Source organism: Athalia rosae, chromosome 7 (genome assembly GCF_917208135.1).
Source record: "Athalia rosae chromosome 7, iyAthRosa1.1, whole genome shotgun sequence".
Taxonomy (NCBI): domain Eukaryota; kingdom Metazoa; phylum Arthropoda; class Insecta; order Hymenoptera; family Athaliidae; genus Athalia; species Athalia rosae.
In genome coordinates this window covers 682,687-707,969 of record NC_064032.1, presented here as the reverse complement: position 1 = coordinate 707,969, position 25,283 = coordinate 682,687, and the positions used below count along the sequence as shown (strand labels likewise).

Here is a 25,283-nt window from a genome sequence, read left to right as displayed (position 1 = left end):
ATACTCCTTGCGAATATTATCAATTACATTACAGGTCTCATTTGAAACTAAATTTTGAGTAGAATAGGAGCATGTAGTCGGCAAAATTATTGCGATTATACTGATGATTTTTGAACTTCCCAGACTCGTAAAAACCCGGGAAAATAGCGCGCGTTCAAACAGTCGGGAGGTTGACAGGAGGATTGTTGCACGGTTGCAACAATTCAAATCTTCAGTCAACTACGTCACAATCGGAGGTACTTGATTTGAGTTAAGCAAGATTATTGTAAACATAAGGTTAAAAGGTCTAACAAATATGTTATATGTTATAAATAAAAATTTCATAATAACATATCGATAAGCCTGATGACGAATTCAATGTCACGAGATAATTTGCATTCTTCATTCAAAATGGCTGCTCGACCAGATGAATTGACAGAAGTAGATTATGCGCTGTAAAATTATGTTTAAATAGTTTGCAATGCGCGAAATAAATTTTTGACGTTGGATAGTGAAAATATGGTCAGTATTACACCAGTCTGTAATTGATAATCTATCCATGATGGACCATTTGAAAATGAGCCGAGCATAATTTTTTGTTATTAATTGTAATTACAATCATTGTCGTCTGCTAATTAACGCGTGTTTATTGGTTCTTTCGGTTTTTTGGCAAACTAAAGAAACGAGATGCAACCTGTCACTAGCCCAATTGACAGGTGGTGATTACAAAGTGTTGAACATTGAACCCGTTGGAGCTCTTGACTCCCAAATAACAAGGAATAGGAGATAATTACTGTTCACATAGGTGAAGAACCAATGATTCATTGTTGTTTTAGCTGTTGTCTTCCCGCAGCCATCAGTGCAATAATAATTGAGTTTCCGCACCTTAAATCAACATAAACATTACTACGTTGTTGCAGATGACTCATTAATGCATCACCAAATGTAATTCTAATAAGACTTTCTGGGTCTCATTAATATTCAAAATGTCTAATTCACTGGCGGTAACTGACGGGGCAACTGCCAATCTGTATCTTGCTTTGATACAATGTTTTGCAATCATATTATGCGGGTAAGAGTTTATCACGATATCTAAGACAATTGTTTCATCAAGTTTCAAAAAGTTACTACAAAGATAAGTGTATGTTCTTTGTTTTCAGATACATAGCTGGGAGATCTGGAATAATTACAAAATCCGAAGCAAAAGGATTAAATACCTTTGTGGGGACTTTTTCACTACCTTCTTTAATTTTTATATCATTAGCTCAGCTCGACCTCGGGCTAGTCAATTGGAAATTTTTAATCGCTGTCACTTTTGCCAAGGCTAGTGTATTCATTGCAGTTGTCACGATTACTCTATTGATTTCTCGCCCTATAAATCCTGGGAGGGCAGCTCTATTCGCAATATTTGCTACTCAGAGTAACGACTTTGCCATCGGCTATCCCATGAGTAAGTAAACTGGTCAATAGAATGACACTCCATCTTGAAAACAATCGCAAATTGGAAAACTTATTTTGCAGTTAATGCTTTGTACGGGAAAATCCACCCAGAGTATTCGGCGTACCTATACCTGATGGCACCAATATCTTTAGCGATGTTAAACCCTGTTGGCTTTGTTCTACTAGAAATAAATAAGCGAAGATCCGAAGACAGAACTTGTGGATGGTCTCTCTTCGGGTCCACGGCAAAAGGAATTGCACTGAATCCTGTCCTTTTAATGACAGTTCTGGGGATAGCGGGGAACTTCATATTCAAACATACAATTCCTGACTTGCTTGAGGCAATCCTGAAAGTATTCGGCGACGCTTTTTCTGCTAGCGCTTTATTCCTCCTAGGGCTAATGATGGTGGGGCAAGTTCACACGTTGAAGGGCAGAGCTCTGGTCATACCCGGAATATTAATATCTGCAAAACTGTTGGTCTTGCCCCTTGTGATACGACAATCTGTAATTTTGTTGAATGCTGGAGAAAATGCAATGGACACCAGGGATTTGAGCACGTTTGGATTCCTATACGGAACCTTGCCTACCGCTCCAGCTCTGTTTGTATTCACTCTGCAATATACTCTGGATATAAATCTGATCGCCTCTGCAATGGTGGCTTGTACTTTCTTGTCCGCTCCACTGATGTTTGTCTCTGCAAAAATGATCGACGCTCTAAGCAACAACAATAATGGCACAGATTACACTCGCGAATTGAGTGCCTTTGCTCTTGATGCAAGCGCTGCTTCGACCGCCGCCTGTTGTTGGCTCATCGTCTGTTTCATTGTCTTTGGAAGACAAAGATATAAGTTTGTCACGCACAAAATCACTTTGTGTCTAATTGTTGCACAGTTAATAACAGCAATTGGTGTTATAATTTGGTCGCAAATGGAAAAAACGAATACGAAGTCAGCATTATGGTAAGCAATAATGACGAAATTTAATCTGATTTGCCAACGTTCTTACTTGAAAAAAAAATTTAGGTACCTTCAATTTGTCATGATAACTGGGGGGGTTTACGCTAGCCGAATATGGACAGCTGTACTTGCAGCTACTTTGTTATTTTTGAGCAGTCGATCATTGTCCTTTGTGAACAAATTACAACAATGGATTCTTCCTATTGGTTGGGGGTAAGAGATTCATTTATCTGATTCTCCATTGCCTTTAGACTACTAATTTAATCAGCATTATTCTCACAGGTTGCCAATCCTGATAGTAAGTTTGATGGCTGCACTTGTGACTCCTTCTGGAACAGATGAATTCGATAAGGGAAGTCCAAACTTTCAATTGGGAAAAATTCAAGCAGCCATATCTATCTTCTTGCTTGTATTTTGTTTCGTCGGTGAGTCATATCTTGCATTTTTAACTAAAAATTAAATCTTCAGGCCTTAACAAGTAGCGATTCTCATTTCAGTGACTCTGGGCTGCCTGGTGTTACAACAAAGGTATCAACGTAGATCCATGTCACTTGGTTATTCGAGTCTTACATCACCTTTAACGACTTCTAATGGAGTGATGGCCCAAAACGTGGTTGATGTAGAGGATCTGATGTCCGAAAATGCTGACATCTTGAGGTAGGGATTGACTGTTCTTTAACATGGTGTATAAACTACCTATAGAAATAAATTATGCTGGTACGGTCACCTAAATATAATTTCTCTTCTTTACTCATAATCAGACACCAATGTGAATTGAACAACGGATGTGCCAATGGCATAATGTGTTCAATGAATCAAGAAAGGGGTTTAGGAACAGAAAGTGGTGATGAACATTCTGACGAGGAGGTCGCCGCCCAGCAGCCAGAGGATCTCCAAATCTTGCGGCATCTCGTTCTTCTGATTTTATTGCTGTGTTCGATGTTTGTCGTAAGTGCCATTCATGTGCCTGAATAGAACCAACCGGTCTTATCGATGCCATTTTGTGACTGTTTCCTTAATTTCCAGGGCTTGGCGCTGTCTGTGGGGACGTTGATTATGGAACAGTTATCTGGGGTCTATGCAGAGCTTGCTTTTTTGGACGTGGCCTTGAATTTTGGACAATCTCTGATTGCTTTTGCAATATTTGGTCTTGATCCAGGATTAGATGCTTTGGGAAGGGCGGTAAAAAAGCTTTATCAAAAGTTACCGAGACAAGAAGTATTGCAGTTACCAGACGAAGATGCGTTGCCAGCAGAGGTGAGGGAAGTCCGTGAACAATTTGCTCGTTGTCATTTGACAGAATGTCGCACTCGCATAGCCGCATGTCGCAGACGTCTTTTGCGTGTATACAGAGGTGTTTTTACTGGCACCGACCTCGTTGACTGGCTCTTAGAAGCCGGACTGGTACCGGACCGCACTGAAGGTGTACGATATGGAAGATGTCTCCTCGACGCCAGAGTTCTGTGTCACATTGACGGGACGGAGCATTTCCATGATCGGAATTTGTTGTACACTTTTCGAGCTTAATTTTTAGCAAAATTCACCTTGTTTGTTGTTGTTTATTTATGAAAATTATATATTTATGTATGACGTTGAATTCTTAAGTCTCATTTTGTTGAGTTAGAATACTAATCAACTTAACCATTCCATTCAGGGCACAGTTCAGAGGAAAACCTCACACACTAGGTAGTGAGAATTCAAATTATTTTTTATCATGCTTCATACCTGTGCTAAATTATAGTATAGGATTGCTTAGAGTATGTAGGTATCTACTCTCAACGATAGGATTGAAAGAACGGAGTTCGCGATTGCAGCTGATATGTAACATAGTTATTTACATTTCTGCAAAGAATAGTTTGGAAGCCAGAAACTAATCTTTGCATCAAACTAGTCTATATCATTGATCATTTTACTAGTAAACATTGTATAATGTTTGCTTGAAGTGAAGGCATCTTCAGTTCCTAATCTGCTAAGTAACAACTGAACCATTAAAAAATATCTCAGTTACTCGCACAATTTCACAATAGAGTGTAAATATATGCTAAGTTTGTTAGTTTGAATTAAAATTTCGAACAACTGATATGAAGAATCTAAGCACATACGTGAATTACACGTGAATTTTTTGTTTCAAATTGGGACGTGTGATTCTATAATCTGTGGAAGATGAATAGTGAAAAAATATAAAGAATATTTTGTTATAACTTTTCTTTAAGTCAAACTAATCTTTTATTATTTGATGTGTCTTCCACGAATTTATGAAGCTGTTCGTAAACGCAGAACGACATGAAATTATAATTTGTCACGTAGAAGTTGTATCTGAAATCTGGAAGATTGCGATTGATGCATATCTTTATCCACGATTCATTCGTTTGATTATGTCTTTACGTCACTGATAGTTACACTAATTCTTCAATTACCAATGTCATTGACACAGTATTATATTATTATCTGTTAAGTATCTCAGATTTTGATATGGCTTTGTGATAACTTGAGGGTCAAAGGAGAGAAAGGTTACGATACGTATGTGCCATACTTGGCTAAAAAATTGTGGTCATTTAGCCATCGCAGTTTGATCTTTCTACAATATAATGGCACCAAAGTAAAGTAAGATTTAACGATGAATAATTATATAATTATATATTTTATTTAAATCAAATTTAAATTAGTGAAATATATACGACAGATGTAAACAATATTCACCCCTGTTTCATTCCATCCATTAAAAGTCCAAATCATCATCTGGATCTTCTTCGTCGAGATCGTCGACTTCGTCAGGTACATAATGAATTTTCGATTCATTTGGTTGTGAAGTGGCAATGGTGTAGGGTAGAGGTGTAGCTTCTCTTTGTTCCATTTCACGATCATTAATTTCGATTCTGAATGAGGCTTGAATTTTCTTAGCAGGTTCTGATGCTCTGATCACAGCATTTTTTCCATCGGTAACCTTGTCTCTTTCAGTTTTGATCTCATGGGAATTGATATTCTGCTCGACGATTTCAACTTGCTGCAAAATACCACCTCCAGGTTTGCAGTGTACAGATCGAGTCTTATACGATAAGTTATGGTTTAATTTTACGCCGAGTGCTTGCTCTATTCGTACATAGCTGGTTCCCAGAGTATTGATACTAGGCACTTTTGTTTGCCCAAAATCTCTTTGGTAGATGCATACTATTTGTGCTACTTTTGCACTTAATTTTTCAATAAATCTGCAACTTTCAGCCAGTCCCTTATAGAGAATCAGACAACTTAAACTGTCAATTATAACTGTAGAATTTTGTTTCAATGAAACTATTTTTGAAGATTCCCATAGCTTTTGATCATCGAAGGGATCAGCTTTGTCTAAAGCTAGAGTATAAAAATCATGGACTTCAATTTTCTGCTGAAGCAGGTTTAATGACTCCGAATATATTTTATTGGAATGCTTCGGTCCAGAAAAACATATCAAATCTATGTTTCGAGAGTCTTTTGCCTTCCAAACTGGTAGCCAGGCTGTGATCAATGACTCGGCGTACTTAGCATCAAAGGCTGAAAAATGACATTCAATGATTTAATTCCGCATTTAAAATAAATAAGCATGATTCGAATAGCTCTCCTCAATTCAATGGTTAGATCAGGATTTGAAGTTCAGGGTATTTTGTACCTTCATCTACAATGATGATTCTGGCTCCATCGAGAACTGGTAAACCTAACAAGAGAGACATAGTGTTGAAGATCCTCAAAGTTGAACTCTAAACTTCTCAAACAAAGTATTTCTTGGCATGGAAATTATTTAACATTATATTCAAAAACATTTAGAATTGTCAAAGAATACAAATAACTTCAAGAATTGTCTGCAATAAACCGAAGACTATTCATCGGCAACAGAGAGCAGACTCTCGACAATGATGTCTGTGTTGATTTTGGACGAGATTGTCATTGTTTGTACATACATCGGTGGCGCTTTACCACCTTTATTAATGAGTAGCAGACGATAAAGGGGGAGTTGTTAGTGGGGGTGATCAGCGGGATGATAATTTAGATCTCATATGTACATTTTTTTCTACCAGACGCGGAAATAATTATCGTTATCGGACATACCACTGTGTGTACATTGGGAGCGGGGAATTCACAGGCCACCATCCGAAGCTGAACTGATGAACTGTTAAATATATTATCCATCGCAGCAAATGTCTACGTTACTGTCCTCCAGTCTTTCATCGAGTCAGTTTGTCTTGACAAATAGATTAAGTTGATACATTCATCTTATACATGTAAGCCAGCCAATATTCAGCCTATAAAACCCAATAACCTGTTAATCGTATCATGTGTTTCACTTACAGTTTATTTTTTGTGTTATACTAGTCAATATAATTAGCTACATTCATTTGAACATTCGAATGAGCGTTAGAATTCAATTAAAAATAATATAGCACGTTTATAATATGAAATATGTTACTCTGATTTGAATATAATCTTGATAATATTATCCTAGATTTACTTCTCTGGAATTGAGTAATTTCTTGAATTGCGTTACAATTAGTGAATGGTATATATTTTTGGTTGAATTTCATTCAAATATCCGTCTGCCAATAATTATGCCATTCGTTATCTCGTCTATTGTTCCCCTTTCTGCTGAATGACTCATTTATTCATAATCACATGTAACACAAAAAGCGTTTCCCATTGGTCTATTTGTTATACTATCCACGTTTCCAGATCCTACCTCATCGATGAAAAATCCAACGGTAGAATTAGCAAGTATGGAGTCTCCAAGAGAAGATTCGCCGGAAAATAATAAAGAAGTTACCCAATCAAACGGCACAACGCCTACGGAAAGCACATTTTTGTCAAGAAATAGCATCGATACTTATGGAGATGAAGAAAAAATTATTATACCAGATGTAGTCGAGGTAATTTTTTTTCAACATTTTCAAGCCACAGGTTTTGTTGTGTTTTCAAGTGTTGTTTGTTATTTCTCGTTATTTGCGCAATGCAATTCAATACGGTCACTGCCTTTCAATTCATTTGTTGCCAGAGAATTATTTTTAAGAGCACAATCGATGCTCCTCATTCTACGATTAATAATCTGTTTGATATTCCTTTCCGAAATCTAGATTTTATTTCACTTCCTTGGGCAGTAAAAAAAAGTGTGACAAAAAAAACTATTTATATAATCTTATGATTTATGAAGATTAACTTTTGTCTGTTCCCCCCGCCCCTCTCTCATCAATCTAGACACATTTGGTGCTTGACTGCCTTCAAAGTAGTTATCATATATACTTGGGGGTATTCTCTTGTTATAATCTATCAAAGAGAATCATCACGTAGCATCATTAATCAGTGATAATAAACCATTAATAGTATTATCAGGCACGTACCATCTGAAGTACTGAATATCGTGATTGCAACATTTGAGATCTGTTATTGATTTTTTAATCTAATAATTGTAGCAATTAAACAAACTGATAAAAAGTTGATATACGTGATTGAAGAAGCATTGCATTTCTAGTTAACCGGTATTAATTTTTTTTTACTGTTTCTTTTCCTTTGTTTTATAATTAATTTGAAACTAAAGCCCTGTTTTTTTTTTGTACAGGGGAAATTTAGCTTCAGAAAGCTATGGGCTTTTACTGGTCCTGGATTTTTAATGTCCATTGCTTACCTCGACCCTGGAAATATTGAGTCGGATTTACAAGCTGGGGTTGCTGCGAACTACAGAGTAATATTTTCTACTCATTCGATTGACATTGAAATCAAAAATTTAATACGTAATATAGATATAACCGAACACTTTTTTTAATTATAGTTATTATGGGTCTTATTGAGTGCAACACTTCTCGGTCTCCTTATGCAAAGGCTCAGTGCCAGGCTTGGCGTAGTATCAGGCACACATTTAGCAGAAATGTGTTACAGACAATATAAAACTGCCCCTAGATTTGCTTTATGGATTATGGTAGAGATCGCTATCATTGGTAGCGACATGCAAGAAGTTATAGGTACAGCGATTGCCCTGTTTCTGCTGTCCGGTGGAGTGTAAGCTTTGTCTGACTTATTTGGTTTAGGATTTTCGTCATTGTCATTTTTAATTCTAAACGAAAAAAATCACAAGAATTAACAATTTCACTCCTTAAATATTTCAGAATACAGTTATGGGCCGGTGTTCTCATTACCATAGTGGATACTTTTACGTTTCTGGTTTTGGACAAATATGGTCTTCGTAAATTGGAATTCTTTTTTGGATTTCTAATCACTATAATGGCTGTGACTTTTGGTTTCGAGGTAAAATATTCTTTTCTTTTTTTTTAACACAAGGTATTCACGTTACTTAAAAAAAAAACTCCTGTAATGCTCCTCTATTTTTTCCAGTACGTTATATCCAAACCACCGCAAGGCGAAGTTTTGGCCGGTATGTTTGTTCCTTGGTGCTCAGACTGTGGCGCTAAAGAAATCAAGCAGGCTGTAGGGATAATTGGAGCTGTTATAATGCCGCACAATCTTTATCTCCACAGTGCTCTTGTTAAGGTCAGAATTATGAAAGAATATGGATAAATTTTCTTGAAACTGATTCTTAACTCATCTTTAATATTTTCTCCTGTAGTCCCGAAGAATTGATAGAAAAGTGCCGGCGGAAGTTAAAGATGCCAATATGTACTATTTCATCGAAGCCAGCATTGCACTGTTCGTTTCTTTTATAATAAACGTTTTCGTCATCGCAGTGTTTGCACATGGACTCTACAATAAAACGAATGCTGATGTGGTGAGTATTTGAAAATTCACAACAAATTATAAAAAATCCTTGAATTTTTTAACCAAATGGTTAATAATTTTTTAGCATTCCGTGTGTCTGGCGCACAATAATACTTTGGGAATTAATACTTTTGAGGTGACTATGCTGATTAATAATGAAAAAAAAAAAAATTAAACTCTCACGTCTTTGCCTTTGCAGAGTTTCACGAGTACCTGAAGAATAAAGCTGCCTATTGATCCAGTTTAATTTCAGAATAACAACGAACTCGTCGAGGCAGATCTCTACACCGGTGGGATATTTCTAGGTTGTCAATTTGGCGCCATTGCCATGTACATTTGGGCTGTAGGAATTTTAGCTTCGGGTCAATCTTCGACGATGACTGGTACATACGCAGGACAATTTGCAATGGAAGGATTTTTGAACCTTCAATGGGCCAGATGGAAGCGAGTTTTATTCACTCGTACAATAGCTATAATTCCTACGTTCACGCTAGCTTTCGTTGCAAATGTCAACGATATGAGTCAGATGAATGAATATCTAAACGCCATTATGAGCTTGCAGTTGCCATTCGCGGTTTTACCCACGATCGCATTTACCAGTAACGTGCAAATAATGGGACAGTTCAAAAATGGATTGTGAGTAGCTAAGGACTTTCTATTTTTATAAATAAAAGTTGAACTAAGTTATGAAATTATTATTTTTTTACTTTACAGAGGAAATAAAATCGCTGCCTCAACCCTTGCCGTTGTTGTGATAGCTATAAACATTTATTTCGTGATCGTCACTGTCGAGGAACGAGTACCAAAACATTGGGCAATTTTACTGTTCATTGCAATATTCGCAATCCTCTATATACTATTTTGTTTGTATCTCGTCATACACATGGCTATCAGCATGGGTGCAACTGGACTGCTACAGTATTCGGTTCGTATGATTTTCTATAAAGAAGAAATTCATTTTATAGCATTGACTGATGTCGTTTTTATCACCATTACAGTTTATAAACAAGTACATCGGCAGTTCTGCAAATGTAAATTTGGACTCCGTGACTCAGGTACCCTACACAACAACGTAATAAAATATGATAAAAATTCTAAAAGAGCAATCTCGGGAAAAGTCTCCGTCACTATATTTATGTAATATTTCTTTACGCAAGCAGGTATATGTAAGTATAAATAGAAGAATGATTACGATGTAAATTATGTTAAGGTCTAACGCGAAAATTAACAGAGAGTTTTGAGATGTAGATACGTACGTATAAAAGAATAACTCAACGCTAAAATACAAATAGAAAAGAAAATTTGAGTGATTGTATTTTGTATATAAAAATACTTTTGGAAAATTGTTGTTTTTTTTTTATTTTTTATTTTGACTATTTCAAAATAGTTTCATCATTTGGATAAACACTTTGCAGTATATTTTAGATATTCAAATTTAAATTCTCAAAGTTCATCTGGTTAGAATTTTAAGGTGTAAAGATCAAGTTACTTCGAAGTAAGCACGTTACTTCGACATTTTATTGTCAGTCAATTGTATATACATGAAATAGTTTTATGGAAATATAATTTCTAAGAAGTATAAGGTATACCTTGTTCTAGTTAGCTACGGACAGAAGTGGTTATCATTTTTGCTCATTTTGAACTGGAATTAATTTTCGTCAATCATTTTCTCCCCATTTTTGTATTCCTTCGATAAAAAATAATCTTAATACTTCCACTGCTATTTTGATGAATATTTTTTTAACGATCGTCTGAAATGACCGACATCGTAACGACAATAATCAAATTGAAAAGCGCGGCAATAAAACGAGCGCTCTGAAAGCGTTCAATTTCGGAACTCTTGACTTTTAAGGCGCCCTCGCGGTAAAGAGTGTGGGTTATCCTTTAATAAAAAGCTAGACGAAGAACACCGCATCTCGTTTATGTCGTAATATATCTACACGATGTGAGTTGATTTATGGCTGTCAATTTCTGGTAACTGCCTACGGAAGGATGCGACAGTGTTGAATAAAAATTTCTGGGCGTCGTTACCGTCCGTCTTTGGCGGTGTGCAGTACTTGTATGGTTTTCATAGTGAATTGAAAGTGCCGCGACGACGTGAAATTCGTGTAAATATAATTTAGACAAATACGGTTTAATGTTGCCATTTCAATTCTATGAAATTATCGGTGCACCTTGTATCTTGATTGGCGCGAGTTCTCCGACGTGAACCGGGTGCGGTTCAACAGTTTTTGTGTAACTAAAGCAAATAATCATCAAATACGCTATGGAGATTCTAAAGAATATATCGGCGGCCTTTTGGTCCCCTGACATTTGGTTACCGCCGAACACTACGTGGGCCGATTTGAATCCAACCCCGGAAAACAAACTCACAGACTACAGACATTTGATTTACCCAATACCAATGTCCATCGTTCTTCTACTCCTGAGATACGTCCTAGAACGGTACGAATTCCGTCACCAATCTATCAAATTATCCGAAAATATCTAAGTCACTTGTATTATTAATTAGTCATTATCTACCTGGTTGATTGTCATCGCTTATCGGTAATTATCACCATTGGGTGTTACGTTATGTGACACCAACACGTGTTACCGAATCTACATATATTAAAAACGACCTTGTTTATCATGCTGAGATCGAACAAATTCCACAAGTTTTCCTTAGTTGGAACCTCATTTAAATCAATTGAAAAACAATTCTTATCAATTTACACCCACTGTTCCAAGAAGGTGTTGTCATTATTTTTCTGTAAAATTCACTTACGATAAACTTCTATTTCTGAAGCTCTTGGGTAATGAAATTAAAAGGGCAAACAAGAAAAAAAGGCCAAAAAATATCTATCTGCATATTTCATATCTGTACGCATTAATTCTATCTCATCACCTCTGACCCAGATGCTTTGAGATCTGAAGTGAATTGTGCCGAGTATCTCAAACAATTACTTATCGGTATTTGTTTTGATGTTTGAAGTCATTACAATGTCGCAGACGTCGTTCTCTTCATTGAGCAGTGCGGTAATTTGCGCATGTTTGAATTAAAAAATGCAAATAACAAGTATAAATATAAATTGATTGCGATACCGATTAATCATAACCATGGCAAACAATACATTAAAGTTTTATCAACCTAAGCTAAAACAAAGTCGATATAGAAAAGGTTTTATTGCTCCAGATTGAGATTAGAAATTGAAGATAAAAGTTAGAGTACGTTACCAATTGTATTTATGAAAATTTTTCTTAATCTAGAATCAAAAATGAACAGAGAAATATAATAGCATCTATCCACACATATCTGTAGTGCATACTCGCAGTAGTCTAAACAACAGTTATGAGCTTGGTGTTGAGTGATTAGTATGCAATCAATGTACGTACTTTTTCTGGCATTGCATACAGAAGCAGCTCAAGCTTCAGAGAAAACCCCGTTACACCGGACTATTAATTTTCCTAATGCCATTTAGTCTGAGAAACATTGTTTAAACTACTTCAAATTCTCGGTCCATTGATTATTTCCAGGGCTAATAGACCCCAAAGAAAATTTCTTGAGATTGGAAGAGAAATCTGCAGATTTAGCAACAGCTCTGCATATTTTTTCTGGTATTCCTTAACTGTAACGGTAATTTTATTGCCATTAGTATTGTTCTTTCAAGGTAAAATATGACAGGTGATCACTTATGTAAGAATCTAGAGATTGCTAGCCAGAATATGTTCAGGTTTTTGTTTAACTTAATAATATAAAGTCTGCAACAATCATACCGAGTATTTCCTATTTGAATATAAATTGTTACCAGTTTCAAAATGCTCTTAAAGTTGAAAAAAAATTTTGGTAGCCATGCGAGGCTATTATACAACTATATTTTACAGATGCTGGTTTGCACCAGTTGGAAAATCTCTAGGCATAAAAAATACCAGACCAAAGAAAGCTCCACCGAACGCTATTCTAGAGAAAGCTTATACCGGCAAGAAAATAAAACATAAGCAGGTTAATTTTTCTGTGGTTATTTATCCAATGTCATTCACGCATGTAATATGTAATGAGGATTCTTTCATTCACAGGTACTAGCATTAGCCAAACAACTAGATTATTCGGAACGACAAGTTGAAAGGTGGCTACGACTTCGTAGATCGCAAGACAAACCCTCAACGTTAATTAAATTCTGCGAGAATAGGTAAGCGCGAGATATTTCAAAGTTCTTTCTTCTCTGACAAAGGACATAATTTTTATCTAAATTTATAGTTGGAGATGCTTGTACTACACGTACTCGTTTGTTTATGGGCTGACTATTTTATGGGACAAGTCGTGGCTTTGGGACATAAATCATTGCTATCACGGTTACCCATTTCATCCAGTCAGCAATGACGTATGGTGGTATTACATGATCTCTATGGCATTCTACTGGTCGCTAAGTTTCTCTCAATTTTTTGACGTCAAGCGAAAAGATTTCTGGCAAATGTTTATTCATCATATCGCCACGATTGCTCTCATGTGTTTTTCATGGGTCGGAAACTTGACCAGAATCGGTTCTCTAGTCTTACTGGTTCACGATTGCGCAGACATATTTTTGGAGGTGAAAATAAATTCCATCGATATTTATTTGCCAATAGCAACAACGATTTTTCTCTATCCTATACAGGTTTTCGAAAATTCATCTTTGGTTACTTTTTCAGGCAGCAAAAATGGCTAAATATGCAAACTACCAAAAGCTGTGCGACTTCATATTTACAATTTTTACCGTGCTATGGATTGTTACAAGAATGGGAGTCTATCCATTTTGGATCATTTACAGGTAAAAAAAAACTGTTTCGACGGTATCTTTTGTAAATTATTCTACAATCCTTAATTTACTTTCTACGTTCATATTCTTTTTTTCAGCACAACGATAGAAGCTCCAAAAATTGTGCCCATGTTCCCTGCGTATTACATATTTAATTCACTGCTGAGTCTGTTGTTGGTACTTCATGCTATATGGACATGGTTAATTTTAAAGATTGCATACAACGCATTTTACGCCGGACAGGTCTGAAGAATTGTACGATACTTGGTAAGAGATCTGAAGTTTTTTGATTAACTTGACCTTTTTTTACAGATGGAAGGAGATATACGTAGCAGCAGCAGCGAAGATGTATCAGATTCTTTAGTTAACGCTTCCTTATCGAATAATACTACCGATAATAAAGGAAAATTGAATTCTAGGGAGAAACAGCTTTAAAAAATATTAAATAAATAAACAAATTCCATAATAGGGAACATTCGTGCCGTTATAAATTGTTAAATTTAAAAATGATGCAACTACAATTCTTTAACTCGCTATTAATAAGATTAAGAAGATGCCATCTTATTGATTAGCCATAATGTTGAGTCTTTGCTAGGCAGATGTTCGGTTTAGGTATGTACATCTCCTCGCAACTCATTGTATTTAGATGAAACCAAAAAAAAAGGAACACAATATAAAACTGAAAATACATCAATTTTTATATATTCATAAATTATGGATAAAGCGATAAAATTGACAGAAAAATATATATTCTAAAGACTGTTGCTTCCGGACTTAATGAGTTCTAACAGTTAATTTAATTCACTCTGATTTTCACATCTATCAAAGTTTGCAAGATACAATCTTTTTTTATTTTAACTTTTTTCGCTCCCTCCCCCCTTCCATTCATAGTACACCGTCATCTGTATAAAGTCGAGCATTATTTATTCTTGATACGATAACTAGAAAGAAAGAATTACAGTCCCCAGCTTTCAACAAATATGTTTTTACGAGAACTTTGAATTCACTACCTTTAATAAGTTCTCTACTCTACGTTTTTGTTTTTTTTTTTTTTGGTTGTTAAATTGAGAAAAATTTCTCGTTACCTAATTTTCATTCGCTAAGTCAACATAGATTGGTTTGAACAAAGAACAAAATTTGAAAACAAACGAAACTGAAGTAATAAATAAGTAAATGAATAAAGCATTTCCAAAGAATTTCGAAGTCGTTATTTAAAATATCAATCGTTAGGATTATCGATACGTTTTATTTTTTTTTGTTAAAATATTGCCAGAATATTTCACTATTTATTATTGTCATCTTATATGATAAAATCAAATAGTTATTTTTGTTCTGTCTCTACTCGAAAAGCTTGATTTAGGTATGTACATATTCATTTAATTTGAGTTCTTAAAGTTTGAATGCTCATTAAATCTAGAGTAAAAGAGTACCGTAATAAGAATAATAATGATAACAATAACAATAATGATAATAATAATAATTTCAATAATTCTTCAACGTCTATCTCGTGTGACATAATTAAAATACCTAATATCGTTCATCGTCAATAATTTCTCTAAAGGATTTCGTAGATCAAACAAACGTGTAATCAAATAAATATTATCACGACCGTACTGTGTTCTCAAAATTATTAATATCGCACTTGATACGACTATAATGTTTGATCGAAGTATTATTTGTAATTGTTGTTTTCTACCAATTATGAATGGTGAATTTGACCTGTTCAAATGAATAAAAATTGCTTGGTTTCGATTTTCGTTATACCGAGAAACAAAGTGTTGAAAAAAAACAGAAATAACAAATGTAATCAATTTTTATCACGTACTCACCTATTTACACGTATACAAGTGCATTGTTAGTCTGTAAAAGAATGATTTTTTTTTACATCAGGTCAGAATGATAGCAATGAAAAACTAGTAAAGGAAAAATGAAAAAACGAACAAGAAAGAAACTTTGTATCCATGTCAAAAATAAAGGCGTCCTCTAAAAAAAAACTAAATATTGTCCGTCCATTTATTCCGAGATTCTTTAGCTATACGATCATTCAATAAACGAATCATTTTCTTACTTTGTGATAATTTTCATCGTCCGACATATTGCCTAATTTAAAACCATTAAATACTGTCACAAAGCCAATAGAATTAATTCAGAAGCAACTAAATAAGCACAGATATTTATATCATTCGCAAGATTGGATTACTTATGTCAAGAGGATAACCATTAGGAGAGTGTAGTTTTAATTTCACGTCTTCTATCTAGATTATTAGTATTATTTCTCTCCTGAAAAAATCAAATGTCAGAATGATTGTTGTTTTTTTAATTCTATTTTATTATTATTATTATTATTTAGAATCATTATTACACATATCAATATATATGTATGTATATATAATATCTATATATGAATGTGTATATATATTTATATATAAAGTTGTAATAATCAAATTTTACCGTTGTTACATAATTATTTATACTATACTATACTTATAATATATAAATCTGCAACCTTATTACGTACATATATACAGATAATTTTGAGTATATTCGGATTTAAAAACATGACTGTCATTTTCACTAGTTGTTTTTTCTTCTCTTTCTTCGATTTTATTACCATTACTATCTTGGTCTCATATTCGTTAAGCTTCTCGAAAAATTTCTCTTCAACGATATAGTCATTATAGAAACCGCCAGAAAAATTTATAGTAATTTTATATAATTTAGCGACAATGAAATTTATCCTAATATATGTTTATAGAAACTCACTTATTCTCTATACAACTTCAATATTTTTTAATTTTAATGATTTTACGTGATCATATTGAATTATTATCTTCATTATTATTATTATTATTATTATTATTATTATTATTATTATTATTTAAATAAAACATTAATTCATGTCTGTCTCTGTGCATAAACGAGTAACAATCACAGTGTTATTTGTTATACTTCAATGATTCTATACATATCCATATTACATATGCATATATAACATATACTCATATGAGATAAAATACGGTAAGGCCTCGTACATTTTTTTTTCTCTTTTATTAAATCAACCATAAGCTTGAATATTTTTAGAACATTCCTTTTTTTAAGTTACAGAGATTTGAACAAAAAAGAAAGTTTATTTCAAAGTTTAATTTTATCATAACTAAATCATTTCTCATCAACCACAAGGAATATATTACTATTTTATGAAAACTAAATATAATAATACTTGTTCTAGAGGAAAAGTGTGAAGAATAAAAAAAAACAAGGGAAAAAAAGAAAATTATAATCTTAGAAAGTACGGTCATAAAAACTGTGACATTATTTCAACTAAATATCTTCATTGACGAACGGAAGATAAAAATACCGAACTATTTTAGTTTTCAAAAATGTGATGTTAAAAACGTAAATTCAAGGATTCGAAGGATTGTTCGATCAAACGTACCTAATCCGTAACTAGAAAAAATTTTCACACACTATGTATCAAATATTTATTCCGTATATACCTATACCTTTACCTATATAATGTGTTTCAAGGTAATTTGTAAATAAATAAAAATATTTAGTGATTATAATTTTTTTTTCGTTTTCTTCTTCTTATTATTTTCTTTTTAGTTAAATTAAATCTTATTCGATCTATTATTTAAAATTATTATTCGTTAAACAAGTGTAGGTTTTAATAGAACCAGGGAACCGTTACCTCAAAAAAATTGTTATCGATGAAAGAAAAGAATTAAAAGAAAGAAGATATTAATAATAATAATATTAGCTGAGTGTTCGTATACTGAGGATTTATAGATTAAGATAGAAAGAAAAATCTTAGTTTTTTAAACAACAAACTAAGGCTGAAGAGGCGAAGTGAAGGGTTGGGGGAATTTTAAAAATGTAAAAGACGTCGCATCTATTCGCTGCCTAGGCACTTGTATCTAAAGTTTTGAAGAACTAGATATTAATAGAGATATAAATATTGCCCGAAAAAATATTTCAGATAATTCTTACTACAAAAGCATTTTTTTTCAGTATCGTTGAAATCTTTTTTACTAGAGTCAGAAAAAAAGAAAGAAGCAGCAAATTCATTTATCGGATTGCATTGCTGCATGAAATCTGATAACATATTTTCTACCAACGCATAATTTTGATTAAAAATTAATTATAGATTATTTATATAATTTCATATGATATTCAGACTGTTCTATCTCCGTGAAAAAGTTGGGTGTTAAAATTAAGGAAGAAAATGTCATAATTTTTTCTGTAAAATAATGACAGAAATATTTAACAAACTGGATGTTTTTTTTTTTTGCATATAAATTAGTCGAGTACAAAGAAAACATCACGAGTGACTAATCGGTTCAATCGATTAATGAATCTTTGACATTTTATAATTGCACATTTATAATAGTCACAAGCTGTTGCTCTTTTAAAAGGAGATTATCAACAACCTGAAGCATATAGCTTTTAGAAAATAGGACTGATAGCTACCTTCTTTTCTCCTTTTGACTGAATGAAATTTTAAAGATAGTCATATTTTATCCTATATTATTGATATCCAACCGAAAATTTAGTATTTTAATAATGATCGTATAAAAGTATGCTAAGACTATGTAATTTTTCATAAAATTTTCTTATATATCGTAGGTATATTTTCTTTGCGTAAACCTTATTGTATCTAAATAATTTTAATTTTCACATCTGTTCATTATTTTGTTTTTTGTTCTTTTATCCCCTCTACTCTGGTCTATGTACACCATCATAACGAACTAATTTATATTAATCATAGTTTGAATTATTTCTCAGCACAACGCTCACATTATTTATTCATCAGATATATTCTTCTGTCCCTGATACTTCTTAGACTCCATCGTAAAATTTTTCTTCCTGCCCTCTCACATCTGATATTTTATAAGTACTTGTTTTTTTTTTCTTCCTTTTATTTTCAAAGAGACAGCTTTAGTCCCAGCGATGATTTTAAAAGAGCAGAGTTATATTCAATCGTAGAGCATAATCAAGCCCAATCATAGTAATCAAAGTGTTTAAAAATATTCAAGCCCGCGTTCTATTATATAAATTTGTTAATTAACAACGTAAAAATGCATTCTTTTAAATAACATTATATTAATTTAATGATTAATTAGTTATTATGTAACACATTAACATTTAGTCCGTAACCATCTGCGTTACTTCTACAGGTTCAATTACATATTAAAATTAAAATTCTATGATTATGATGATGATGATGATGATGATGATGATGATGATGATGTCGATATTTATAATAGTAATAATAATTAAAATAATAATAATAATAATTTTGTTAATTATATAATAATTGTGTTATCGATTAGCGAGCAAGCGATAATATACTATTTTTTTTTTTTATTTTTTTTTTTTTTTTTTTTTTATAAATAAAAAATAATCTAATGTTGCTCATGTTTTTTTCTTTTTTTTCCACTTTTTTCACAACTAATTAGATTGGTTCATGAATACATACAAATATGTGTGTATAATTTATTTTCTCTAATTGCATAGGCTAGCTTAGTGAATTGTGATTAAATATTCCACATTAGATTCAAAGGCTTGGGTTAAAAATGGGAAAAATTAGAGGATTTGTATCAAAGTACAACTGACCTCATGCAAGGGAATTCAAAAAAAGAAAATAATTAATAAATTCAGTGTCGATGGAAGGTCATCTTACTTGGTCTGAAACTCCACGAGCCTCTTGACTCTTAGTTTGGATTAGACGCTGAGATAAAAGGGGGAAAAAAATGTATTGGATCTGCAGAATTTAATATCGGTGAATGCAAAAAATAAATGACAATAATAATATTAATAATAATAATGATAAAAGTGATGCGTGGAATCAGATTGTAGGAGAAAACTGTAACTTCTGGTAAAATAATATAACAATATCTTATAGTTTAAAATCATGTTTGCTAAAAACAAACTTATTTTTGTAAGGTCTGTGCTCAACACATAATAGTAAATAACAATATCTTCGTTGACTATTTACAGTAATATACAGAATGCCACTTAGTACGAAATCGACAAAATCATCAAGTTTATGACTGTATCGATTTATAAAATTTTCATTAAAATCTCTTAATTACGACTCTGGTTTATTTCTTTCTACATCGGATTTTTTTCCTTGAGTCTGGTCGGATGTTTCACAAATGCCAACTTCACCTTGAGTTTCATTTGGTACGATCTTTTCATTGCTTATATCTAAAGATTTTTCGATTTTATCCTGTTTTTTTGAAATTGGTTCTTTCTCAGAAGAAACTGGGCTTACCTCTATACTTTTTGGTGAAGTTTTCTTCTCAGTTTCTCCTGTATTTTCGGTAGCTACTTCACCGTTGACCTTGGTTGGTGTCTTCTCTTTTTTCTCAATATCTTTTTGTTCCTTCGAGTCTGGTTTATTATCAGGAACGTCGGACTTTGGGGATAAAGGTTCATCAGACTTTTCATTTTTAAGATCGACGGTCTCCGGTTGCTTGGACTTTTGTTTGGAGACATCTGTTTCGGGTATTTTTATCTCCAGCTGTGGTTTTGGCCTTGCCGTTGTTTGATCAGCCACCTTCTCAGAAGATTCCGTCGAAGTATAGCCAGAGGTGGATAGGGTCACCGTGGTGGTTGTTAATAAATTTTGGAAATTGGTTGACGGTGGGCTACTCGTCTTTGATAAATTGAAAGTATTAAGCTCCTGTTGCGCAGCATTCTTGGCTAAGTGTAAAGCGATATTTTCCACCCTTGTTGAAAGTTGTGGTTCTGTTTTTCCCAAAGCAAACATGGGGCTGGTGTTGTGGGTAGTGGATTTTGGGGACTTTGGAGAAGAATGCATGCTGGGTAAGATTTTCTGGATTGTCGGGGGTGGCGGAGGCGTTGTGTACCCACTTGATTGGGCAAGGTAATTGGATCGTTGATATAATTGATTAATCGATGGCGGTAGACTACTATGAAAGGCACTGTGAGAGGGAATTCCAATCGGGGAACGAATTAGCGGATTAGGAAAGCGGCTTGTATCGGGAAAGGGAGGTGGAAAATGCGAGTATATTAATCTAGGATTGGTAGTCAATGTTGGAGAAGGTATGAAAGGATTTGTGGATAACATATTAATGGGTGAGTTTCTCGGTGAGATTGGAGAGCTGGGGGTACGGCACATTTCTCTTGAAAATTGTGTATTCTGATAGGTTCTTGCATTAGGAGAATAAGGAGGTGGGGAGACTATGAGTGAATTAGCGGTAGAAACTATAGGTGACAAAGTTTTTGGATCAATGGGCATCATGCTAAGAACAGTATTCTTCTGAGTATTCTGTGTCAGTTGATCTTTGTCTTTGCTCTCATTCGATACTCCGTACATTGGTTTTACCCCCGATGCAGGGTTCCCCAAATATCTGGGCACATTGCGCATTTTGAAAATCTTTGCTGGCTTTGAAACTATAGGCTTAGCACTGTTGCTTTCGGAAACGGACGCACCTTGAGTTTGGTTCTGCATTTCTTTAGCCTGATTTCTTGCAGCTATGTAATTATTCTTTGACAGAGTCGGATTCCAGGACTTTGGCGGATCCCTGAGAGTCTTGTAACCCACGGACTGCGATTGTTTTTTAACAGAAGAGACCTTCTGCGCTGGCATTGAACCTGAGGTCGACTGACACGTGACAGTTGTGGCGCTAATGGCTGACGTTTCTTTGCTCGTGCAGGCGTTTGATTTATCATCTGCAGAGTTAATGGAGCTGCCAGAAGTGAACACGGGGACGTTTGGTATGTTGGGAATACATTTTGTGGAATCTACCGTAGGTTTTTTCGTTATTTTTAAAAGATTTGGTATCTCCGGCTTTGAGCGTGTAGCGGCTTTTATTTTTTCTTTGGAACTCTCACCAATTTTTGCACAGATCTCATTTAAATTAGTTCCCTTTGCTATTATCTCGTGCTTTCGTACTGTTGGCTTCATCAGGGATATTGGAATAGCGTCAGGACATGGTGGTACGGTATAGACGCTGGTTATTTCTAACCCAGATTGAAGGTTTGTACGTTTTGGGGCATTTGAGGTTTGAGGACTGGATATACGAGGAGTATTCGTCGTAGATGTTGGTAAAGAATAAATGCTCACCGAAGGGTTCTGCGTTCCAGTCTGCACATCTGATGTATTGGTATTTTGCCTCTCAGTGGGACTAATGCTCTTCAGGTTGGTCACATTATTTTCGCTCTTGGCCTGGGAGGTGCTGTTCAAATTCTGCATAGGGAAAGAAAGGTTGGAATTTGTCTCCATCATGCTAGGCATTGCTGTAGAAACATTCAGCCCGATTGAAGCCAAACTCTGAGCAGAGGATGTTGGATTATTGTTATTATTTTTAGCCAAAGGTACTTTCTGACTCACAATGTCAGACTTTGCAGTAGTTGTACCGCTGGACTTCTGATTGGCTACCTTTGTGGGTTGTGGTTTGCAGTCAAAGTTCTGAGAAGTGAGCGGGATAGTCTTGTTGATGGATGGAGGGTTTTGGGCACTGGATACTACTGTGGAGTTTGTTAAAACGCAAGTCGTCATGTGCGGAGCTGAGACAAACAAGCAGCTGCCTTGAGGCACGCTGGGAAATGTGTTCATAGTTTGAGTTGACATAGTCGTTGACTGAGGTGAGGAGACCACTGAGGTTGCCAGTTTAGTGGATGAAACTGTAGATGTGACTTGAGATCTTGTATTGGCAAAATGCGGCATAGGTTTTGCGTCAATTTTTGGTTGTTCCTGAGTATATTTTGAGTCTAACTTCCTAGAACTGATCGATAGGGTTTTCTTTTCCTTAGTGATTTTTTTGGAGTAGGTATTATTCACCTGTCCAACCTTCGGCTGAAAGGGAAGCACATTCTGCTTAGCCTCGGCACTCGTTGAGGCACTTTTCGTTTCTTTTCCAACGTTTTTGGAATTTTCTTTTTGACTTTCAGCTTTTGAATCGGTATTTACCAAATTATTATTCGTGTTGACTCTTTTTATGCTAGTAATGCTGCACTCTTGTTTAATTTTTTCTTGATTTGAATCTTGGGCTGAATTGCTTTTAACCTTGTTCTGACTGCTGGACTTTTGGGGGTGACTCGCCAGACTTTCACTTCCTGTATCGGACCGTGTTACAGCTTTCAATGTATCGATAGCTAGAATTGGCGGGGAATCTGCTTTTTTAGTATCTGAGTTACCTCCACTTTTATTCTGCTCAATACTGAATCTTTTTGCTTCTTGTGAGAGCACAACATTTCTGGTAATTCTTGGAGCATCTGAGTTAGTTGCTTGCGTATTTTGGGTGGTTCCGACGATACACTTTGCACTTTCCTCTTTTTGGATCAAAGGTTCCAACACCGTGGCTTCATTCTTGTCCACTTTTTCAACCTTGTCAATTTTTTCGACTCTGGTAGTTCCTTTATCAAGCGTAATGGCTTTTTCTGAGTTTGTGCCACCGTTGTTGATACTTTTTTTATCGAAAGAAGATATGTCCGTGACGCTCATTACTCCTGTTTCCGAAATTTTTAATTGCACCTCTTTCCACTCGCGTTTTTCAGGCTGTTGTTCGGTCTTCATTTCGTTTAAATCTACTCTGGTATTTGATAAAATTTGTTCATACACGTGATTATCTTCTGACAGCTTCAAACGCTTCGGCGAAGACTCAAATATCCTGTAGCTAAGATGCAATGGCACTTTCTGCAACAGTCATGCATAATAGTGCGATAAAAATATACGATATAAACTACTTAAAACGCAACACAGTTTGTTCATTTTCACCAAAGGAACATTTTTTCAATCAAAATCTACTTACTCGTCTCCAGTGATATATGTACATGACATCCATCAAGGTGTAGTTGCCGTATAGAGGTTCTTCTTTGTACATAATATCAACTCTGTGAGCATCGCTGAGCCCATATTTTGCTCTTATTAATTTTTGTAGATGAAAAACAGTCACAGCCGCCGGACACCTCAAATATCTTCTAGGTAAAGACTTGGCCGTCGATTCCTTATCACTTTCAACTTGATCTTTTGGGCTAGGGATGTAATACTCCAATGATAAGCTAAGCGACTCATCTAGGGAATATATATGAGATTCGATCGGTTCACCCCTGGATTCTGGAGAGCTAACTTGCAACTTAGCATCAGGGAATTTGTTATAAAACTCGCGACGGCATCGCATTTCATCTGAAAATAATGGTAATCAAATTACATTCGAGTTCAAATATAACTTCAATATCAAAGTTCAAAGAATGAAATGAGACTAACTTTGATAGCAGCCAGGAACGAGTTTGTAAACGATATCCTGTAGTGTGTGATCAGGCCGTATATTCAGAAGTGGTTTGCTTTTGTGAACCTGTACCTCGCAAATGGGACAGTACTTGTTACTCTCCAAATATTTAATGATACAGCTACGGCAAACTGAAAAGAGTAGACAAAAAATGGACATTCAATAACTTATTTAAAGCTGAACCGAATAATTATTTTGATAATATCATACATGAGTGAAGACATTCGATGATCGTTGTAGCATCAATAAAGTACCCTCCACATAGTTTACAAGTTAGCTGCTCGTTTAAAGTTGATAAATGTAATCGGTATCCTCCGCTCTGTCCCGACATCCTGGGACATAAAAATTCCAGTTCAATTTGGATCAAGTTTGTTAAAAATTTTGTTACAATTATACCGAATGAAAGAAAAAACAATCAAAGAATCATTAATAGAATTTGGAGATCTCTGGGCACTAGGGATTTGGAGTGATACCTGCTCACAGGTGTCGTTGAATTATGTAACCTAAATAAAAAATGTCGAATTTAATGCAGATAGTGTTGTGTGTGGTGGCAAACTACAAATTTAAAATGATAAATGGTCGTGGACAGGGATATTCAACGTCGTTAACAGTATTTTAGGGTGGAGTAAAATAGAAGCTATACATAAAAAATGCGAAAGTTATTTGTGTCAGAACGTAGTCAAATTAGCAAGTAACGTTTTGCTAGATATAATATGTGCATTACAGAGCAAGTCCGGCCTAAACAACTTTACCTTGCTTAAGTGACGGAGTGAAAAGGCTCCGAGTTATTTATTATTCGCCATTCGTTTTTCAGAATGTAAAGAAAGTTGGGTTACGAGTAAAAGCCAACTTGTCACAGATCGTCATTACGTCCTTTTGCGTATGAGCATAACGGTGGTTAAAATTACGGTCAATTATTTAAAAGGAACAGAATTTAGAGCGAATTTTAAACCAAGGTTTTAAACTTTGTCCAAAATTGTTTGAAGTGTTTTTATTTTACCAAATTCACACTACTACGAGACACAAATTTTACAGAAAACTGGACCCAGAACAGTAATACAAAATGGCGGATAAACAATCATGCGATTGACCTTGCTGAAAACATTCGGCCATGGTTTCTCTCCAGTACGTCATGAACGTTTTTAA

General features: G+C 34.7%; 5 protein-coding genes across 9 annotated transcripts; 3 read left to right on the top strand and 2 right to left on the bottom strand.

Moving 5' to 3' along the window:
- Nucleotides 1-97: 97 nt before the first annotated feature.
- On the top strand, nucleotides 98-3,974 carry LOC105685119 (integral membrane protein GPR155). 3 transcript variants are annotated; one of them, XM_012398965.3, is made up of 10 exons: nucleotides 355-501; nucleotides 660-784; nucleotides 900-1,051; nucleotides 1,140-1,429; nucleotides 1,501-2,380; nucleotides 2,444-2,590; nucleotides 2,660-2,802; nucleotides 2,875-3,034; nucleotides 3,139-3,325; nucleotides 3,404-3,974. In XM_012398965.3, the coding sequence occupies exons 3-10, from the start codon at nucleotides 966-968 to the stop codon at nucleotides 3,902-3,904; spliced, it is 2,394 nt and encodes a 797-aa protein (XP_012254388.2). In that variant the 5' UTR covers nucleotides 355-501; nucleotides 660-784; nucleotides 900-965; the 3' UTR covers nucleotides 3,905-3,974. The 3 variants fall into 3 exon arrangements, with proteins under 3 accessions (XP_012254390.2, XP_012254389.2, XP_012254388.2); XM_012398967.3 differs by lacking the exons at nucleotides 355-501; nucleotides 660-784 and adding an exon at nucleotides 98-236; XM_012398966.3 differs by lacking the exon at nucleotides 660-784 and having other exon boundaries at nucleotides 347-501.
- Nucleotides 3,975-4,999: 1,025 nt separating this feature from the next.
- Nucleotides 5,000-6,290, bottom strand: LOC105685123 (elongator complex protein 5). Its single transcript, XM_012398970.3, has 2 exons — nucleotides 6,018-6,290; nucleotides 5,000-5,902 (listed from the first exon to the last, which is right to left on the bottom strand). Exons 1-2 carry the CDS (start codon nucleotides 6,076-6,078, stop codon nucleotides 5,097-5,099), a joined length of 867 nt encoding a protein of 288 aa, XP_012254393.2. The 5' UTR covers nucleotides 6,079-6,290; the 3' UTR covers nucleotides 5,000-5,096.
- A 152-nt stretch (nucleotides 6,291-6,442) lies between these two features.
- LOC105685120 (protein Malvolio) lies at nucleotides 6,443-10,682 on the top strand. The gene is made up of 11 exons (XM_012398968.3): nucleotides 6,443-6,627; nucleotides 7,073-7,266; nucleotides 7,953-8,075; nucleotides 8,163-8,389; nucleotides 8,497-8,635; nucleotides 8,723-8,878; nucleotides 8,955-9,113; nucleotides 9,189-9,239; nucleotides 9,357-9,739; nucleotides 9,818-10,028; nucleotides 10,102-10,682. Exons 2-11 carry the CDS (start codon nucleotides 7,087-7,089, stop codon nucleotides 10,177-10,179), a joined length of 1,707 nt encoding a protein of 568 aa, XP_012254391.2. The 5' UTR covers nucleotides 6,443-6,627; nucleotides 7,073-7,086; the 3' UTR covers nucleotides 10,180-10,682.
- Nucleotides 10,683-10,817: 135 nt separating this feature from the next.
- On the top strand, nucleotides 10,818-15,877 carry LOC105685121 (ceramide synthase 6). 3 transcript variants are annotated; one of them, XM_012398969.3, is made up of 7 exons: nucleotides 10,818-11,548; nucleotides 12,968-13,085; nucleotides 13,160-13,272; nucleotides 13,341-13,671; nucleotides 13,772-13,890; nucleotides 13,977-14,121; nucleotides 14,191-15,877. In XM_012398969.3, the coding sequence occupies exons 1-7, from the start codon at nucleotides 11,370-11,372 to the stop codon at nucleotides 14,311-14,313; spliced, it is 1,128 nt and encodes a 375-aa protein (XP_012254392.2). In that variant the 5' UTR covers nucleotides 10,818-11,369; the 3' UTR covers nucleotides 14,314-15,877. The 3 variants fall into 3 exon arrangements, with proteins under 3 accessions (XP_012254392.2, XP_048514682.1, XP_048514683.1); XM_048658725.1 differs by having other exon boundaries at nucleotides 13,977-14,133; nucleotides 14,191-14,306; XM_048658726.1 differs by lacking the exon at nucleotides 10,818-11,548 and adding an exon at nucleotides 11,599-12,470.
- A 579-nt stretch (nucleotides 15,878-16,456) lies between these two features.
- LOC105685125 (mucin-5AC-like) lies at nucleotides 16,457-25,096 on the bottom strand. The gene is made up of 5 exons (XM_012398972.3): nucleotides 24,890-25,096; nucleotides 24,348-24,469; nucleotides 24,116-24,268; nucleotides 23,661-24,034; nucleotides 16,457-23,545 (listed from the first exon to the last, which is right to left on the bottom strand). Exons 2-5 carry the CDS (start codon nucleotides 24,466-24,468, stop codon nucleotides 19,970-19,972), a joined length of 4,224 nt encoding a protein of 1,407 aa, XP_012254395.2. The 5' UTR covers nucleotide 24,469; nucleotides 24,890-25,096; the 3' UTR covers nucleotides 16,457-19,969.
- Between the last annotated feature and the right edge of the window lie 187 nt (nucleotides 25,097-25,283).

What these genes read in the sequence shown, in the direction of transcription:
- LOC105685119 (XM_012398967.3), top strand. Translation starts at nt 966, where the DNA reads ATGTCTAATTCACTGGCGGTAACTGACGGGGCAACTGCCAATCTGTAT. An exon ending in AATACGAAGTCAGCATTATG is followed by an intron (nt 2,381 to 2,443) that starts GTAAGCAATAAT and finishes AAAAAAATTTAG; the next exon opens with GTACCTTCAATTTGTCATGA. An exon ending in GCTTGTATTTTGTTTCGTCG is followed by an intron (nt 2,803 to 2,874) that starts GTGAGTCATATC and finishes TTCTCATTTCAG; the next exon opens with TGACTCTGGGCTGCCTGGTG.
- LOC105685123 (XM_012398970.3), bottom strand. Translation starts at nt 6,078, where the DNA reads ATGTCTCTCTTGTTAGGTTTACCAGTTCTCGATGGAGCCAGAATCATC. An exon ending in AATCATCATTGTAGATGAAG is followed by an intron (nt 5,903 to 6,017) that starts GTACAAAATACC and finishes GTCATTTTTCAG; the next exon opens with CCTTTGATGCTAAGTACGCC.
- LOC105685120 (XM_012398968.3), top strand. Translation starts at nt 7,087, where the DNA reads ATGAAAAATCCAACGGTAGAATTAGCAAGTATGGAGTCTCCAAGAGAA. An exon ending in TTTCTGCTGTCCGGTGGAGT is followed by an intron (nt 8,390 to 8,496) that starts GTAAGCTTTGTC and finishes TAAATATTTCAG; the next exon opens with AATACAGTTATGGGCCGGTG. An exon ending in CTGTGACTTTTGGTTTCGAG is followed by an intron (nt 8,636 to 8,722) that starts GTAAAATATTCT and finishes TATTTTTTCCAG; the next exon opens with TACGTTATATCCAAACCACC.
- LOC105685121 (XM_012398969.3), top strand. Translation starts at nt 11,370, where the DNA reads ATGGAGATTCTAAAGAATATATCGGCGGCCTTTTGGTCCCCTGACATT. An exon ending in CCATTTTGGATCATTTACAG is followed by an intron (nt 13,891 to 13,976) that starts GTAAAAAAAAAC and finishes TCTTTTTTTCAG; the next exon opens with CACAACGATAGAAGCTCCAA. An exon ending in ACGCATTTTACGCCGGACAG is followed by an intron (nt 14,122 to 14,190) that starts GTCTGAAGAATT and finishes CTTTTTTTACAG; the next exon opens with ATGGAAGGAGATATACGTAG.
- LOC105685125 (XM_012398972.3), bottom strand. Translation starts at nt 24,468, where the DNA reads ATGTCGGGACAGAGCGGAGGATACCGATTACATTTATCAACTTTAAAC. An exon ending in CGTTCCTGGCTGCTATCAAA is followed by an intron (nt 24,035 to 24,115) that starts GTTAGTCTCATT and finishes CATTATTTTCAG; the next exon opens with ATGAAATGCGATGCCGTCGC. An exon ending in ACATATATCACTGGAGACGA is followed by an intron (nt 23,546 to 23,660) that starts GTAAGTAGATTT and finishes TGACTGTTGCAG; the next exon opens with AAAGTGCCATTGCATCTTAG.